Source organism: Nelumbo nucifera, chromosome 2, assembly GCF_055504915.1.
Source record: "Nelumbo nucifera cultivar China Antique chromosome 2, China Antique-T2T, whole genome shotgun sequence".
In the NCBI taxonomy this organism is placed as follows: domain Eukaryota; kingdom Viridiplantae; phylum Streptophyta; class Magnoliopsida; order Proteales; family Nelumbonaceae; genus Nelumbo; species Nelumbo nucifera.
This window is the reverse complement of record NC_142650.1, coordinates 69,622,962-69,636,623: the sequence shown is the minus strand read 5'-3', so window position 1 is coordinate 69,636,623 and position 13,662 is coordinate 69,622,962. Positions and strand designations below refer to the sequence as shown.

The window sequence follows — 13,662 nt, the reverse complement described above, 5'->3', positions numbered from 1 at the left end:
GTTCTAATATCTCCTCTTTCCCCTATTCTAATCTTTTATAAAACTTACTTAAGTTACATAAATTATAAGGAGGCCCTTAAGTAGGCGTCCACATCAGCACTAAACATGGAAAAAGATAAAAGGAGCTAAAGGCCCATAAAGAAAAGGCCCAATAAGAAAACATAACATGAAAGAACTAATAAGAAAGACACTAATGGGGTAGGGCCCATTTGGCCTAGTCTCTTCACACTCCCCCTCAAGCAGAGCATAGATATCCATCATGCCCAGCTTGCTTATATAATGAACCAGCTTTCCTTTAGGAACACCTTTTGTCAAAACATTAGCCAACTGTTCTTCAAAAGCAACAAATGGTAGACAGACTTCTCTGAGGCAACTCTCTCTCGTATAAAATGCCTGTTAACCTCAATGTGTTTAGTTCTGTCATGTTGAACAGGATTGTGTGCAATGTTGATAGCAGCCTGGTTGTCACAATATAACATCATTGGCTTCTCACAGTCTATACCCAATTCATCTAAAAGTGATATCAACCACAAAAGTTTAGAAACTCCATGTGCCATTGCCCTGTATTCCACTTCAGCTGAAGATCTTGCCACTACAGATTGCTTCTTACTCCTCCATGATACAATGTTCCCTGCTACCTTAGCACAGTAACCTGAAGTAGACCTCCTATCATCTACATCCGGTCCAGTCAGCATTAGTGTATGCTTCCAGCTTCATGTGTCCATGCTTAACAAACAAGATACCTTTCCCTAGAGTCCCTTTTAGATAGCACAGAACTCTCTCAACAGCTGCTAAATGTGTATCTCTGGGAGAATGCATAAATTGACTGATTACACTAACTGCATAGGAAATATCTGGCCAAGTCATGCGAAGGTAAAGTAACTTTCCAACCAGTCTCTGGAACACCCCCTTATCAGGCAATGGTTCACCTTCAGTCGCTAACAACTTATGATTTAGGTCAATAGGAGTAGAAGTAGGTCGAGTCCCCAGTTTCCCAGTCTCTGCAAGGAGACCAAGAACATACTTCCGTTGAGAAATGAAGATTCCATCCTTAGATATGCCAATTTCAATTCCCAAGAAATATCTGAGTTCTCCCAAGTCTTTAATTTCAAGCTCGGTGTTAAGAAAACTCTTGAGATGAACAACTTCCTGAGTATCATTTCCTGTAACCACAATATCATCAACATAGACAATCAAGAGGGTCACTAAGCAATCTCTCCTCTTAACAAACAAAGTATGATCCGACTGAGTCTGTGTGTACCCAAAAGCAACAAGAGCAGCCTGAAATCTGTCAAACTAGGCTCTAGGAGACTGCTTAAGGCCATAAAGAGACTTCTTCAGTTTACAGACCTTTCCTTGCATCTCCTTCCCATACACCCCTAGAGGTAAAGACATATAGACCTCTTCATTTAGTTCCCCATTCAAAAAGGCATTCTTTACATCAAACTGATGAAGAGGCCAGTCAAAAGCAGTAGCTAAAGATAGCAAAACTCGAACTAAAGTCATCTTGGCTACTGGGGCAAAAGTTTCTAAGTAGTCAATACCATACATCTGAGTATATCCTTTAGATTTGTGTAGTTTACACACTTTGCCTTTCATTTCTTTCCCATACACTCCTGGAGGTAGAGACATATAGACCTCTTCATGCAGGTCTCCATTCAGGAAGGCATTTTTAACATCAAACTGGTGTAGCTGCTAGAGAAAGTAAAACCCTGATTGAAGTCACCTTAGCAACAGGAGCAAATGTCTCAAGATAGTCAATGCCATACATTTGGGTGTAACCCTTAGCAACCAACCGAGCCTTAAACCTCTCAATAGAGCCACCAGAGTGATACTTAATGGTAAACACCCATTTACAACCCACTGGTTCCTTCCCTTCCGACAAGTCCACAATATCCCAGGTATGGTTCTTATGCAATGCATCAAGTTCAGTCATCATAGCATCCCTCCATTCAGCTTGAGATAATGCTTCCGGTACAGACTTAGGTATCACATGGGAAGACACAGAGGCAAGAAAGGAGTAGTAGAAGGGGAGAGAAGGCTATAAGATAAGTGTTTGGAGATACAATGGGTTGTACACTTCCGCTTGCCCTTGCGAAGAGCAATAGGAAGGTCAAGGTCTGGGACAGTCAGAGATAAGTCAGTAGAGGGCTGACCTGTTTCCTCAGGAATGATGGGAGTGGCAAGATGCTCTTCTAAAGGAGTGGAAACAACCTGCACATGTCTGAATCTCTGCCTTTGGTACCACCTTTGGAGAGTAGGAGCAGAAGGAGGAGCAGGGATATCAGAGGTAGATTCAGTGGAAGAGGTGGACACCCCATGATTGGACTCACAAGGGATGGTAAGAGGAATGACTAGAGACACAACAAAGGGCTCATCAGATTTCTTCCCCTCAGGAGGAATACTAAAGAAGGGAGTCAACTCGGCAAAGGTGACATCCCGAGATACAAAGCGAGTGCCACGAACTGGATCAAAACAACAATACCCCTTCTATGTGGAAGCATATCCCAGAAACACACACTTATGAGCCTTAGGTTCAAACTTGTGCCTTCGTTGACTATGAATATTCACATAGAAAGTACACCCAAACACACGAAGAGGAAGAGAAAAGAGATCCTTATCCGGGAAGAGAAGACTAAAAGGAGTTTTAAAGCCAAGGACCCGGGAGGGCATACAGTTGATCAGAAAGTTAGCAGTAAGAACAACATCTCCCCAAAAATTTACAGGAACATGGAATGCAAACAAGAGGGATCTGGCAACCTCAACCACATGCCTGTTCTTTCTTTCCACCACCCCGTTTTGTTGTGGAGTGTAGGAACAAGAACTTTGATGAATAACCCCAAAAGTTTCAAGATAAGTGGAGAGGGTTCTCTCAAAATACTCCTTAGCATTGTTAGAGCGGAATATCTTGATACGAGTATTAAACTGGGTGATGATGAGTTCATGAAAATTTTTCACAATAGTTGGTACTTCATCCCTGGATTTCATGAGATAAATCCAAGTGTAACATGAATAATCATCAATAAAAAGGATAAAGTACCTGTAACCCCCCATGGTTGGCATGTGATATGGCCCCCACACATCAGAGTGAACAATATGGAAAGGAGAAAGTGATCTTTTATTGCTAACTGAATAGGAATGTCTACAATGCTTTGCCAACTCACATGATTCACAATGAAGACTCGATAAAGACACTCCTTTAAACATATCTGGGAACAAATGACTCAAAGAAGAAAAAGACAAGTGACCAAACCGAAAATGACATAATAAACTTTTGTTAACAGACTCTGACACGACTGACTCTAAGGCAACTCCATGAGGTGGTCCCAAAGCTTGATCCGGTGTGTCCAGCAAGTATATTCTGTTTGCCTCATGGCCACTCCCAATCATCCTCTGAGACTGCAGGTCCTGAAAAACACAATGAGTGGGAAAGAAAGTTATGCTGCAATTCATGGACTTTGTTAAGCTACTAACAGATAAGAGGTTTGTGTTAAGCTTAGCGACATGAAGAACAAAAGATAAGAACAGGGTGTCAGAGGTCTTTATATCACCTTTACCAGAGATGGGGGCAAGGGACCCATCGGCAAGGGATATTTTCTCTTTCCCAGAGAGAAGGTGATATGAGCAAAAAAGGTTAGATTGACTGGTCATATGGTCTGATGCACTGGAATCGATAATCCAAGGGATTTTATGATTACTTGAAGCTGAAGCATGATTTGCAGAAGCACGAGTACCTGAGTGAGCAAAAGCCGATGAAGATGATGTACTGTTGGAAGGGTGAGCTGAAGAAACTGTAGCTTCCAGGTGATTTAGGAGCTTTCCATACTTCTCAAAATCCAGCTTCATTGCAGCCAACTGTTCAATGGTTGATTTCTCTTCACTCTCCTTACTTCCCCCTTCAGGTACTGTAGCAGCATTAGTAGTCTTGGGTTTTCCCACATGACTACCCTTCTTAGGGTTATTATTGTTCTTAAACCTATCAGGGAGAAGTCCTGGATGAAGCTTCCAGCAGGTGTCCTTTGTATGCTGCGGTTTCTTGCAATATTCACACACCTGCTCTCTCTTCTCGGTAGGGCCCTTTGGTTTCATTCCCGCATGTTCAAAATGTTCTGTAGGTGAACTCTGCAACTGAACCTGCAGCCTACTCTCCTCACTACTTATCATAGCATATGCCTGTGAAAGAGTAACCTCATCCCTGGCCAAAATATTCTGTTTGATAATATCAAACTCAGGGTCGAGTCCAGTGAGAAACTCAGACACCCTATTTCTCTCCACCAGCTTTCTATACATTTCAACATCCTTTTTACTCTCCCATACCACTATCTCCATAACATCAATTTCCTACCATAGGGATTTTAGTATAGAGTAGTAGATTGCTACACTCTTCTCCCCCTGTCTCAAGTTTTTCACATCACTTTTCAATTTGTACGCTCTGGCTACATTCAGTTTCTGTGAGTAGGTCTCAGTTACACTGTCCCATATCTCCTTAGCCGAAGACATCCAGAGATAGTGTTGGCTTATATGGGGTTGCATAGAGTTAACTAACCATCCTATAACAGTGTAGTTCTCTTGCATCCATTTTTCAAATTCAGGGTCTGTCTCTTCGGGTTTCACCTTACTGCCTGTGAGATACCCGAGTTTTCCTCTACTACAAACATAGATTTTTATAGACTATGCCCAAGCAAAATAGTTCGTCCCATCTAGCTTAATTGTGGTAACACCAGTCAAAACGGAATCTAATGAGGCAGGTCCAGAAACCGGCACCTGCTTGAACTGACTTTCATATGTCTCCATTAATCAAACGGAAATCAAAGAACATAAATTTTGACTATGTAAACTTACTTGAAGTCAAACCAGAACTTGGGTGCTTGAAAAACTAGGGTTTTACTCCGTCCAGCAGATGAGAGAAAGAGAGAATATGCTGCCGCACCTACCAGACTAACCCGAACTTTTCCAAACCTGAATCGCCCTCCTTAGCAGTCACAAGACTCCTTCCAAGCATAGAGCGCCACACCCGAGCTTCACCTTTCCTGGTAACCTCGAAAATCTCTAGTCGGCTAGGGTTTCGAGCAGCAGCAGAACAACTATACTTCTTGGCAAAATCTAGCCAAAACTAAACTCTCCAAACCCTTCTACTAGCTAGGCAAGTGATTCTCTATACTATAGAGAACCTATCTCTCCATACACTCTTTTGATTTTAGAGTGTACAGGAGCGAAGAAAAAAAAGGAAGAGGAACTAAACCTGCTTTGATACCAAGATGTAAATCAGTCCTCTAATATCAAGTTTAAACTTAGTGATTAGCAGAATAAAACAGATCTGAATAACTGTATAAGAGAAGAAGATGGCGAAGGGAAGAGGTAAGAGAAGTAGGAGTCGAATCATTCTCCATTCTCCTCTAACCCTATTTTATTAAGATCTAAAATTTAATGATGACAAGAATGCCCTTAAGTGGGCGACCAGCTTGATAGTTACATAAAGAAAATAAACAAGAATAAATAACAGGCCCATTAAGTGTGGCCCATCAACATAAAATAAAAGATATTACAAGAGAGGCTGTTAGGGCCCATTCGACCCAGTCTCTTTATAGCCTCATGGCCACTCCCAATCGTCCTCTGAGACTTCAGGTCCTGAAAAACACAATAAGTAGGAAAGAAGGTTATGTTGCAGTTCATTGATTTGGTTAAACTACTAACAGATAAAAGGTTAGTGCTAAGTTTGGGAACACGAAGGACAGAGGATAATACAAGTGAATCAGAGGCTTTAATATTCCCCTTGCCAGAGATGGGAGCAAGAGACCCATCGGCAAGAGAAATCTTCTCTCTACCCGAGAGGAGTTGGTATGAACAAAAAAGGTTGGGTAGGCTAGTCATATGGTCTGATGCACCAGAATCTATAATCCAAGGAATTCTACGATTACCTGAGATTGTAGCATGATTTGCAGAAGCACGAATACCTGAATGGGCAAAAGCGGATGTAGAAGGGGGTACCTGAGGAGGAAGATGCAACAGTAGACTCCATGTGATTTATCAATTTCCAATATCTCTCAAATTCTGCCTTCACTGCCGCCAACTCTTCCACAACAGATTTTTCTTCACATTCAGACACTGTGGCAACATTTGCATTCTTGGGTTTTCTAGACTGGCCACCCTTCTTAGAACTGTTGTTGTTCCGAAACCTTTCAGGAAGAAGATTTGGATGAAGCTTCCAACAAGAATCCTTAGTATGTTTCGGCCTTTTGCGGTATTAACATATCACTTCCTTTTTCTCATTTAACCCCTTTGGTTTTATTCCAGCATGTGCAAAATGTTCTGGAGGAGGTGGGGTCTGTAGTTGTACCTGTCGCCTGCTCTCTTCACTGCTCACCATAGAGTATGCCTGTGCTAGTGACACATCATCCTTGGCCAAGATATTTTGCCTTGTAATATCAAATTCAGGATTGAGTCTTGTAAGGAACTCAAACACCCTGTTTTTTTCCACAAATTTCCTGAAAGTTTCGGCATCTTTGGTGCTTTCCCATACAAATGCTTTCATAACATCCAACTCCTGCCATAGTGACTTCAACATCGAATAATAGACAACCACACTCTTCTCGCCCTGTCTTAATTTCTTCACATCACTCATTAGTTTGTAGGCCCTTGCAACATTTAATTTCTGAGAGTATGTCTCTGTCACACTATCCCAAATCTCCTTGGCTGAAGTCATCCATAGATAGTGTTGACTTATATGGGGCTGCATAGAATTTACTAACCACCCAATAACTGTGTAGTTATCCTGCATCCATTTCTCATATGTAGGGTTAGACTCATCCGGCATCGCCTTACTACTCGTTAGAAACCCTAGTTTACCTCTACAACAGACATGGATCTTAATAGACTGTTCCCACGCAAGGTAATTTGTTCTGTCAAGTTTAATTGTAGTCACTCCTGTCAAAAAGGAATCTACGGGACCAACCCCCAACACCGGAATCTGCTTCACCTCACTTCTAGATTGCTCCATCAATCAAACGAAAATAAAAAAACAATGCTTTTAACCTTTATAGACCTAACTAAGGTTAGTCAAGCACTCAAAAACTCCAAAACTAGGGTTTCACTGTACCTGGCCTTTGGGGAGAAAGAGAGAAAAGGTAGCCGCTCAAACCAGAGCTATCCAAACCACTTTTAACTGCAGCTGCCTACTTTTGGAGATAAAAAGGAACCCTCCAAGCCTTGAGCACCACACCCAAACAGCCTCTTCAACTCGTAACTGGAAATTCTCTAGTCGGCTAGGGTTTTGGGAAAAAAATTGCAGTCCCACTTTCTTGGCAATCTTTGACCAAATTCTAACTCTCCAAACCCTCTACCAACTAGGCAAACAAGATCTCTGATTAATCAGCAATTTATCTCTCCATACACCTTTTGATTAGAAAAAAAGGTGTATGGGAAAAAAAAGAAAAAAAGGAAAGCGGAAGAGAGACCTGCTCTGATACCAAGATGTGATTCAAACTAATAAAATCAGTAGAATATTTCAGAATAAAGCAAAAGAAATCAGAGAAGAAGAAGGAGACAGCAAGAAGGAGGAAGATTGAAGAAGAAAGGAGAAAGAAAGGAGGAGTTCTAATATCTCCTCTTTCCCCTACTCTAATCTTTTATAAAACTTACTTAAGTTACATAAATTACAAGGAGGCCTTTAAGTAGGCGTCCACATCAGCACTAAACTTAGAAAAACATAAAAAGAGCTAAAGGCCCATAAAGAAAAGGCCCAATAAGAAAACATAACATGAAAGGACTAATAAGAAAGACACTAATGGGCTAGGGCCCATACGGCCCAGTCTCTCTACATATAAAGTTCTAAACAATTAAATAATTAAAATAACATACTAAGTTACTAACAGTCTAACACAGTATCAATTATAAAATTCAAACTATCAATGATTCAAATAATGAAATAAAAACAATCATATTATTCAAATATAAAAAGATGTTAAAGCAATGTCATTGTCACCAATGTGCTTATAAATTACAAAGAATTTAAATATCATGAATAAGATAAGATATATTGATAAAAAAAAAGATAAGATACAAAAGTACAAATATAAAGGAAGTTAAAAAGACACTTACCTCTCTCCAATATCCATGGCTTACACATATGAATTATGTCATATACTCATTAAAATTAATCATTTACAATGAACAAGTAAATGAGGATTGACAAAGTATTTAATATCATAATTCCATAAACAATGAACAAGAATACAAACATAAAAGAAGTTATTAAAAGAAAACTAATACAACCATTGATTAGAATTGAGGAGTGCGCCAAGCTAATACAACCATTTATCCACCAATCTCCCAAACCTATTTTTCCATCAGACTTATGAGGATGGTCCAATCCACCATATCATAGGCTTTTTCCAGATCCAATTTGAAAATCAAGCCTTTCCCTCCCTGTTTTTTCTTTTCTCCTACACACTCATTTGCCATTAGAATTTGGCCAAACCTTTCTTTTCCAAAGAACGAGTGCAATCTTGACTATTTGATGTAACATTTGTTTACGGCAACTCTGTACTAGAACACCATTGATTGGAGGAAAACTCAGAAGAACTGTCCCATTGCATTCACTTATTTAATGCCTCATTTTATATTTTAGATACCATCAGTAAATCGTGTTCTATCAAAAATATTTAAATCAATAGCATCAATATTTCAAAATACAAACATATTTTGTATCATTTTAAATAATTGAAATACAATCAAACAATAAAGCTTTAAAAAAACGTTGTGGTTGACTAGGTCGACGACATAGTCAATGCTTAGTTGTTCTACGTGACTGCATTGTGATAGACCAACTAATTAATGGTGCAGTTGGTCTGCACCTCAACCAACTAATCATTCAATTTGTGCTTTGATACCACTTGTTTTTAAATACTGTTTGATAATGAATCCTGACTGGGGGATTTGAACTTGAAATTTCAAAGTACTCCAATCAATTTTGTTTGCTGGCTATCATATTGGTGTTTATGATGGAAATATCCTATCTTCTCTAAATTATTGTTATCATGCTGATCATTTTGTCAATTGGCAACCAGGGCCTGGTGCAACCATTGGAGGCATGTGTGCTACACGTTGCTCTGGTTCTTTAGCTGTAAGGTGCTGCTGGCTTTTTGTTTAGCATTTACACTTGTTATTTATTTTTAACACCATAGTCCTACAGATTTGAACTTGATATTAAGAAAACTGTTAATTTCTTTATCTTGGTTGTCATTCTCATATCCTAGCAACATACTACTCTCATGTGTTTACCACCAACATCCAGCTACATATGGCACTAAGCAGACTTTGAATTTCTTTATCCTTGTTGTCATTATCATGGTCTTGCAATCATACTTTTACTCTGTACTGATTACTAGTTTTTTTAATCCTTTCAAATATATTCTCTAACATTTTCTCTAGAAGGTTTAGTTCTTAATTGCATTTAATAATTTAGTTTTGATCTTGTAGGTATGGAACAATGCGTGACAATGTCATCAATCTCAAGGTTTGTCAATTCTTTGTCAAGGTTCTTTATTTTGATTAGTTAGAGTGGTTTCTCATTGCCATTTCCTTTGCAGGTTATTCTAGCAAATGGGGAGATAGTCAAGACAGGTTCTCGTGCAAGAAAGAGTGCTGCAGGGTGTGTTAATTTGCTTTTATATTTTGGTTCAAAAAAGTGAATCCCTAAATGAATTTGTTAAATTCATTGTAGTAGAGTAACTAATTAATGTCATAAATTCACAAAATGACCTTTGTAATCTGCAAGAATCATTCTAGAGTTAGCATACAATTATTTCTTTTTTATGGATTTAAAAAAATATTGAAAGGGAAAACAAAAATACACAAGAAATGGAGACGAAAATGGGGAATATGGTCTTCTTTCTGGAAATAGAAATAAAAATTTGGAAGACCATTGGTATGGGGAAATGTCTTTTAGGAGAAATTTCCAATTTCTAGCCCTATATACTCTCAATGCTTATAAAAAAAGGTTTTCCATTGTGTCTCGGACTTGAGTTTAAGGGTATGCTTAAGGGATTCCTAAATTTCTGATGTTTTTTATTTCACTTGAATCATTGGAGAGAGTGTTTCCCTTGATGCTTCACTTCTTTAATGTGCACAAGAAATCTGCAAGAAAAGTATTTAATCCAATAAAAATAGGAGGAGAGGAAGAGAGAAAGAACTAGGGCTAAGAGCAAGAGAGATCAAACTTAACTGATCTCAACTGCCACCTTCTTTTATTATTATTATAATGAATATGAACTTACAAGACTATCCCTCCTTGAGTAATAAAAGAAATAATTGTAGAGAAGAGGGGTGGTTTTGTCCTTTTATCTCTCTTTGTATGTATATTATTAGGCATGTATACTAACTAGTGTACGGCCTTGTACAGTTCTGTAATTTATTTCTTTTGTAAGGACAATCTTGTCCATTTACCTTTTAATATAAATTCATCTTTTCTAGGTTGGAATGACACTTGACACCAACCGAACAGTCCTGAGCCTTCTTTGTTTCTCTCTTATCTCTCTCTCTTTCTAGCTTAACATGGTATTAGAGCGGGTTGTTCTCTGATTTAGATCTCTGTTGAGAGGCATCAATTCGTGGTAAAACTTCAGAGGAAGTGTCGCCTAATCCTATTCTTCTTATTCTGAAAGTTTCATCAGCTTTGAACAAGTGCTAAAGGTGTTCTAATCATCTCCCTTGTCGGCAGCAGGCTTTCTTTCCTTCTTTGGAATTTGGACTGTGAGTTCAGATCTCGATTTACTCTGTGGTTTGGACATTTTTTCTTGGGTATAATGGGTTTCATCTCTCCTCTCTCAACTCTTTGGCTTGCTCTTAGTGATTGTACTATTTGTTTTCTGTTTCTTCTGTACTTTGTTTACTATGGGACCCAAAAAAAATGAAATTACCTCAATAAAATTTGATGGAAGCAACTATGCACTTTGGAAGTTTCATTTCCAATATTTTGTTGAAGGGAAGGACTGTGGGGCTATATTGATGGCTCTACATCCATGCCCAATGCTAGTGATGTCAAGGGGCTGAAGCAATGGAGGACAGAAAATGCACAAATTGTGTCTTGGATTCTAGGATATGTCACTATTGATGTTGCTATATTCCAATGAGAGGACTCAATCCTGCACATGACATGTTTGAATATCTTGAGAAGGTTTCTCACCAATCAAGCATGTCTAGGCAATATCAGATTAACGTGGACATATTTTCTTGCAAAGAAGTAACAGCTGGGTTAAGGATGGAGAGAGGAAGTGGAAAAGTTTTTCAGACGGTGAACAGATGGAAAACTGAACTTGACATCGAAGCAAAGAAACGACTACTTGAGGGTGGTAGAGCCAGAGGTAAGAATATACTAAAGGTAAGAGAAGACAGGAAGGCGATGATACTGTTGTTTGTTGTTTGAAGAAGCAGTTTTATGGTTGAAGGGGTTTATCAATGGGGTGCTTCAGTCGTTCAGAATAGTAGGGTGGAAGAATATTTTAGAAATGGAGAGGAAGATATACGAGGTGGAGCTGAAGTGTAACAGGAAAGGATGGTTTATTACCATCACAGAATTTTTTGGGGACAGGAAACAAATGGTGTGCTTACCGGAAGGGAAGCAGACACAAGGATGAGCAACATTTTCAGATGAACTACAAAAATTCCTTGCCGCAGTTGAAAACCACCTGCATAAGGAGCGTGAGCAGGAACAGAGTGATGGAGTTAGCCCTCCTATTCCCTCGAGCCAGGCCTTTAAGCAGACCTCGGTTTGTTGCAGAAAGGCAATAGCAAGCTCAAATAGGGGGTTGAAGATCTGGTGTGAGGCTGAGCAAGTTGATTGGGAGCGAAGAATGGTGATAACATCCAGCAAGGATATACAGGATTGGCGGAAGCTATTGAAATCTGTGGTGCATAACCTAAAACTAGAAACTGAGGTTGCCTTGAAGCCGTTCTCTAACAGGAAGGCAGTGCTAAAAATTGAAGATGGGGTAAACAGGGGATTCACAGCATTCGAATGCGAAGAAGGATTGGTTTACATTCAGAACTGGAGGCCGTTGTGTAATGAAATGGTACATACCAGAGGAAGTTTCTCTGTAAAACTGGTCGGACTTCCTTTCCACCTTTGGAACGAATCAAACTTGGGAAGCATAGTAAAGATGCTGGGTGGGAGGAAATAAAGCTGCAAGATTATCGAGCTGTGGAGGTGAGGATCAAGGGGGTAGAACCTGAATCGCTCCCAAGAACAATCGAAGTATTTGTCGATGAGGTTTGGTATAAAGTATGGCTGGTTTCAGAAGTAGTGATGGAGCTCTGGGGGCAAAGAACCAAGGTAGAAGATGAAGATGACGTGGATGGCTGGGTTACAGGTGGCAGACAGGTGTTGGCAAGACAGGACGAAGGGCAGCAGAGGCTTCAAGGGGAAGCTGAAAAGTTGCCAATGGAAAACCAACAGCTATGCAAGCCTTTAAAAGAAGGTTTTTGAAAAATTTTAAATTAACTGGAGTTTTAGGGGAGAGGGATTCCTTTGCTGACGTGGTTAAAAAAAGGGGAGGGCCAGTCAAAGGCTTAGTGCGAGCCGGTCCGTCCGAACCAATTGATGGACTGAACCGGCCAACCAAGAAGTCGAGCCTGTGTCCACGTGACTGTTTAATTGAGCACGTAGACCAGGATAGGTTGTTTGGGCTGGTAGACGACAATTTTTGTCATATCTTCTTCTTCGAAGAGGTGTTTTGGCGTTGATTCAGTTTCGAATAGGCGGAAGAAGAAAGCCATTGGCTCTCTACAGTAGATTCCACGCCTTGCTCCAGAAATAAATGGGGAAGGTCAACTAGCACAGGACCGGCCAAATCCCAGGTATGCAAGAGATTGCTCCGAGGAGAAGGAGAATATTGACGAGGGCTGGATAGACTATCAATCGGAAAAACCAGAAATGGAAGAAGACTCTGACGAACTGTCATGCATAGGAAGTGTCGAGTTTGACAAGTTGTCAGTGGACGAAGTGGCAGCAACTTTTAATCTCGGCTCCCTGTTTACAGAAGTCGCAGCTGAAGGAACTTGTTCAGAACGACCTGTACATCATGAGACTCTCAACAGAACTGAACACGTCCATAAGGTTTGGGGTGACAGTCCTGGCTCATTCCCAGAAGATCCATTACCAAAAGCCCTACGACAGACAAGATACATATAAGGAAGTATCCGAGACTTCCCAGAAGTATAACAGAGATATAGCAGTGGGGGACAAACAGGTGGGTGAGGGAAGAGTTCACTGTATAACGAAAGGGACAGGAAGGCAAACACCTCATACTCGAGCCAAGGAGTTAGTTGAATCTCACACACCTTTTCCGGACCTGATAGCTTCTGCTTCCAGTTCCAGTACCCCTTCCTTTTCCCAGCAAAACCCAGGTAACTGTGTCCATTCAGCTTTTGCTACTAATGATTGCTCTGTGTCCTGTGTGCCAGATACCAATCCCAGTCCAGAGGCTGCAGCATGTTTAGGAGTGGAAAGGGGAATTGGTAGAAGTAGAGGTAGGGAGGGTCAGGAGAGTGAGGTTGGAAGTGGAGGGGAAGTGAAGGAGAACAACCCACAAAAGGAAGGGGCGGAAGAGTCTAGTGGAGAAGGAACCCAGAAGGAAGAAGGTAGTGATGGGAACTTAGGTCAAGAGG

General features: G+C 40.2%; 1 protein-coding gene across 2 annotated transcripts in view; it reads left to right on the top strand.

The window, feature by feature from the left end:
* The window catches only part of LOC104601473 (FAD-linked oxidases family protein), a 106,725-nt gene that overhangs the window by 13,561 nt on the left and 79,502 nt on the right, over positions 1-13,662 (top strand). For both annotated transcript variants that reach the window (XM_010264816.3, XM_010264817.3), the window contains exons 7-9: positions 9,066-9,126; positions 9,478-9,514; positions 9,588-9,649. In XM_010264816.3, coding sequence (XP_010263118.1) covers positions 9,066-9,126; positions 9,478-9,514; positions 9,588-9,649 — 160 coding nt within the window. The remainder of the gene's footprint in view (positions 1-9,065; positions 9,127-9,477; positions 9,515-9,587; positions 9,650-13,662) is intronic.